Source organism: Bremia lactucae, linkage group LG8, assembly GCF_004359215.1.
Source record: "Bremia lactucae strain SF5 linkage group LG8, whole genome shotgun sequence".
NCBI classification, from domain to species: Eukaryota; Oomycota; class Peronosporomycetes; order Peronosporales; family Peronosporaceae; genus Bremia; species Bremia lactucae.
The window spans coordinates 769,747-775,606 of record NC_090617.1 but is presented as its reverse complement, the minus strand read 5'-3'; the positions used below and the strand labels follow the sequence as shown (position 1 = coordinate 775,606).

Here is a 5,860-nt window from a genome sequence, read left to right as displayed (position 1 = left end):
GCTTCTCTTGCGTGCAGTGAGGTAGTTGTGGTGAGCGCGTTAGCGACCTCACCCAACGCACTAAGTACTCTGGTTAAGTGTCGTCACGGGAGCGGTAATTCGACTCCTCGTGCGCACTTACCAAGTAGGAAGTAGTTTTTAGACTGATTTATATTTAATCTTATTAAATATAAATATCTATTTTTACCAATTTAAATGTCATCTCTAAAGATAACACTCAATATGTATTGCGAGCGTATCTTTCTAGATACCTCGCGTAACGGATGACACTAGCCGCCATCACGAATGACGCTAGGCGTCATCCCTCCTAACGTGAATGCACCATGTTTATCACATACACAAGGGTTGGTCACAAATGTGAACCACACCCGAGTGCTGGGTCGTATTATTTCAATTTAGTAATTGACAATCCCTGAAGAACACTAAGTGTACTTAACGGGGACTGTGTAACATTAGGGCAACTTTAGTTCGATACAATAATGACCAATTTTTATGACAAGCTCAAGTTTTTTCGTCCGCGTGTGTTCGGCAAGTTTGGCTGCAACCAGGATGCGCATTCTATTGACGGCTTTGAATGATAGCACGAATACGTGTACAACCCCAAAAGGTACAACGCAGAGAATCATGCACGTCTGTTGTAGAAAGCGTATAAACGCAAACAGTTATGGTTCATCAGATAAAATTTTTGTCGGAACGTGTTCTGTACTTAGTCTACCGCGACGGTCACGGCAACTTCAATCGGTACAGTTGCTCTTCTCGTAGCGGAGAGCAAGCCCATCAAGTCACCAATTTACATCATGCAATTAAATCAAGTCAGCCTATCAGCGTCCTCACCATCTAATTAATAAAACAGTCTCTTTTCTAAATCGCACTTTTGGGTCGGCAAATTCGGCATGGCAAGCCCTGACGCCCCAGAGACCACGAGTTTTGACCAGCTTCAGGCCTTGCGCAACGTGCAGCTCATCGAGCGGAATGAATACCCACTCAAGCATCTTCCGCAGGATAAAGTACGAAGGCGCAGTCGCAGAGACGACGACGACGATGACGAAAGCTCGTTGTGCTTTTGTACATATCCGGACACGGTTGAGCGTGACGAAGCCTCGCAGAAGGCTGAGGAAGTGCGTCGCTGTGATGACGTCTCTTGTCTCAATTTCGCCACGTATATTGAGTGTTCTGCGTCGTGTCCCGCGGGTCCATATTGCCGCAACCAGCGACTTCAGCAGCCCGAACAGCACCCGCTTCTAGAGCCTTTTAAAACGGAAAATAAAGGCTACGGGGTCCGCACGCGACAATTTATATCCCAATTAAGTATCGTTGGCGAGTATGTTGGCGAAATTATTGACGAAAAGGAGCTGGCACGACGACTTAAGAGCGTCCCACGGCATGAATTGAATTTTTATTACTTATTACTAGCTCCGGGTATCTACATTGATGCGAGGACAAGAGGAAGCTTTACGCGATTTGTTAATCATAGCTGTGAGCCTAATTGTAAGACAGAAAAGTGGACAGTTAAGGGAGAGACGCGAATCGCAGTGAGTGCGATTCAAGATATAGCGCCAGGAGACGAATTGACGTTTGATTACAAGTGGAAAGCTCTGGGGTCGCGACAGATAACGTGCTTTTGTGGCACTAAATCTTGCAAAGGCGTCATTGGGACACAGAACCTGACGCTGGAGAAGGCTCAATTGGGCTATTTTCGGGACCCGGAGACGCAGGAAACGGGCGATATTCTCGTTGGCCGCCGTGTGCGCGTGTTCCTGTCTCCTGAGGATAAAACCGAGTACGATGTGCAGTTGATTAAAGGGTATGATGAAAGGAATGATCGATACGAAGTGGAAGATTTGCTCGAGCCTGGTGGGTATGAGACGGATGAACAAGACACAGATGAGGACGAGGGACTCGAGAAGCAATATGTGCAACTAAAGGAGAATGAATGGCAGCTCTATTGTCCTCCAGGAGAAAAGGATGTTGAGCAAGTGTTTGCCATTCCAAAGAAACGCTTGATTTCGTGTGGCAATGGAAGCAGTTATCCATCGCCCAAGAAGGAAATCGTCGCGCCATCGACTGTGATGCCCACAATTCGTACCGAGAGCAGCTTCCGTACGCAAAGGACAAACGAGGCGGGTGACTTGCTGGATCGAGATGGAAAAGTTATCTCGAACAAGTTGCTAGTGAAATTCTTACCCAGAGAGTACGATGAGCGAGGTTTGCGTAGTTTATTTGTTAGTCGAAAACATCCACAAGCTCTCGTGAGCGTCGATTTATTTCATTTCTTGAATGGTACGGGCTGGGCAATTGTGGAGCTCGAAACCACGGAGCTTGCTGCTTTTTTTCGTAAAACATTAGACTGTCGTAATCTTCTGGACATGATGTTACGAGTTTTTCCTGCCGGGCATGAAGATCTCGAGAAATTTCGACACCAGAAAGTAAAAGTCAATATGATGCGGCAAGCGGGAATGACCGATAGAAGCACGACTTCATCGTCGGAGGAAAAGGAACGCGGGCCCGAAAAGAGACCGATACCGTATTGCTATGGCCGAAAGCTCAATTGGCTTGTGACCGATGACGATTTAAAGAAGCTCTCTGTGCAGCAAATGTTATCCCCTTCACTGGAAGAAGCGTTGCGGATCAAGTATGTCAAGAGCATTTTTCACATTGCCAAAGGCTTGCGGCTGGACCGAGAGGATGCTACGAGTGCCATTCTTGCGCTCAATCGCTACTTTACATTCCATGCGATGCCAATGGAAGTGGATGTGTATGCTGCGACAATGTTACACTTGTTTTTGAAAGCCCACGCTCGAAAGGTGCCGTGGATTGCGTTTGTCAAGGAAGTTTATACCGCAAAACACGGGTCGTCAGCTGCTGAGCGTCTGACCGCTGCGTCACCAGAGCTTAGCGCGCTCAAGCGGCATTTGGTGAAAGCAGAGAGTGAGCTGCTTGAAGGGTTGCGCTACGACGTCTCGAGTGAAGACCCGTATGCTTTGCTAGATTCCCTTACAACGCATAAAAGCTCTAAGAAACTGGCCGTATTGTCCCATAAAGGCAATTTTTATCAATTCGCCGCAAGGTCGTCCTCCTCACCGCCTCCACTAGAAATTCAAAAAGAAGCGAAACATTTAGTGGCAGAAGCCTTACCATTACCAATTTGGACGCGTACTTCGGTGGAATGCGTGATGCTTAGCGTGGTGTACGTAAGTGCTGCTGCCATTGAAGCATTGACTGCACATTCAGCGTCTTGGAGTAGTAAACGTCCGGATTTTTTACCACAACTTAATTTGAACGAAAATGGAATGGAAGCTCGCATGGTTTTAAATTGCTCGTTATCGATCAATTTGTTGCTTAAAGACCGGTGGGTTCGTCTCGAAAAGCAATCTAAAATGGCACAGCAAAAGCGCTTGAAAGATCCAGACTTTACTGATTTTGACATGGAACAATTTGATCTGTCGAATGGTCGAAGAGACTTGGAAATATCCGATCGAATAGCACGCTTGCTGAAGCAGTGGATTAACTTGCCAACTGCTTTAAGCTTGTCAAGTTTGGAATCGCTTTCGGCGTTTTCGGACAAATTTACAGGAATGGAAAAATTGTCGACGACCACGAATTCGTACCCGGTCGGAACAAAGTCTATAGCAGCGGGAAACTATATGTCGGATTCAAGCACAAAACGTCCAAGTAATGATGACGTGAGTATTGTTCCGGCGATATCCATTTTCCCGAAGAAATTGACTGCTGGAACGAACGGTGGTGATGACTTTCGGCTGTACACAGACGACATTATCCAGGTTGAGTCGATTCGGAAACGAGCCTATTTGGGCATCATCTCGCGCGATGTGAGGTTTGATGTGGCTGGGAAAGCCATTTATCTGCAGTCGTGGCCATACATCGAGCAACATTTGTTTTACTCGGAAGAACGCGGAATTAGCGAAGCGTGCTTACGTGAGTTGTCAGCAGCGACGACTCTCTCGTCGCTATTGCCTGATCGCTTTATGCAGCTTTATGGAATTGTTTTTCCTGCTGACCGAAAAGGCCGCCAAATGAGTGATCCAGCGGGTTTAAGTACATCTAACGCAGACGAGCTTGATTTACTTGCTGCTGCTGTAGATGATGATGGTAACTTGTTACCTGAAGGACTTGACTGCTTGGGAAGACAGAAACATTACTTGGCGTTTGAGCAGCCGCTGCACATGTTTTCAGGCATCTTTGAGGCTCACGTCTCGCTTGCGCCAGAGTTGCGCAAGAAGGCCATCTTTGATATGTTGCAAAGTCTTTCAGCAGTGCACGACCAAGGCTACGTGCACCGTTTTGTCGCCCCATCACATCTCTTGGTGTTTACGAATGGGATCAAGCTTGGTGGATTTCACGCAATGCGCAAGATTGCCAATCTCAAGCCGAAAGAGGGAGAACGGTCTTCTCTTGCGGCGTACGAGCTGAGCGAAAGCGAGCGCAAAGAACATTGCTATGGTGCGTGGCTTTATGTGACGGCACCCGAAGTGCTGCTTGGTGAAACCAAGTACACGTGGCGCTCGGATATTTGGTCAGCAGGTTGTGCAGTACTGGCCATTCTTCTTGAAAAGGTTCCATTTCTTCATGGACAGGATGTCAAGGTGCAGCTGGATCTCATCTATCGCTTGTGTGGCACACCGAGTACATCGTGGGAGGGCGCGCTCAAGCTGCCATTGTTTAACACGTATCGTCCCAAGAACGAGTACAAAATGCGACTGCGGAAAACGTTGCTAGAGCAGCGGTCCAAGTATCCAGACTTTCCTGAAGATGCAGTTGAGGTGCTTGAAGCCATGCTTCAGTTGGATCCAACACGACGGAGTACTGTGAAAAAGCTGATGGAAATGCGCTACTTTGAAGACGTTCGGAATAGCAAACAAGCTTATGACTTTAGCAACTTGCCGTCGACGTTTTCTATGCAAAAAAAGAAGCTTGTGCAGCATTTAATAAAGTCCAAGGCAAAGAAACAGCGCAATGGTGGGAGCAGCCGTAGTGCCTCACATCGTCACTCTACTTTGAAACATGGCAGCAGTGAGCATCATCGAAACAAAAGATCAGCTTCATCAGTTCTTGACGGTTCATTATCAAGTACAAACAAATTTGGGCATCACGACCGACACAAGTCCAAAAGTGACAAGAAGAAATTAAGAGCTGTACCGGATCGACGCCGAGATATCAAGCATGCTGCACTTTTGGATACAGACGACGTAGAGATGTGCGATGCCAGCGAGTACGTACCATTACCTAAAAGCTTTACAGGCTCTGAAGGATCATCATTACCCGCATACTCAAGTGATAGCAACATGCTGCCTTCACGTGAAAAACGCGCGAAGCTTGGCTGGGGTATGGGTCTCAATTCAGCATCTTAACAATACGAACGCCAGTAGAAGAGCACTGTGTTATAGCATTATAGACCACTAGCACCATCCCGCGTGCAAACATCATTAATAGACGTGACTTGACGTTCCAAGCTTCAGGCTAGCTCGGAACGAAAGCTCGTGACTTTCCTAATTAGCCATTTTTTGAAATGCACGGTTGAAGTTTTAAAGCTGACAATATCGTCTTGTGCGGCTGCTAACGTCACAATTATTTCCTTCGAGCTCTGCTTTTTACCCTCTTCACACAGCTTACTTGTGCATTAATGCCATCGCTTCTGTTGAAAGTGGCGGCCGTGAGTGCATAATGCAAGACAAAGAGTGAAGTACAAATTTTGTGACACGATCATTTAAAGGTAGACGGAAATCGGCTTTTTGAACTACTTCTCCGTTTAACTCCAATTGTTTGTGGTTTTAGGTGGGTGCAGTATCACTCCTGTTTGGCGAGCTAAAGAATATATGTAGCATACTGTCTGCGAAATCTC

At 46.7% G+C, this 5,860-nt stretch overlaps 1 protein-coding gene across 1 annotated transcript; it reads left to right on the top strand.

Moving 5' to 3' along the window:
• Positions 1-893: 893 nt before the first annotated feature.
• On the top strand, positions 894-5,369 carry CCR75_002603 (uncharacterized protein; the record flags this gene model as incomplete). The annotated part of the gene is made up of 1 exon (XM_067960700.1): positions 894-5,369. One exon carries the CDS (start codon positions 894-896, stop codon positions 5,367-5,369), a length of 4,476 nt encoding a protein of 1,491 aa, XP_067823445.1.
• Between the last annotated feature and the right edge of the window lie 491 nt (positions 5,370-5,860).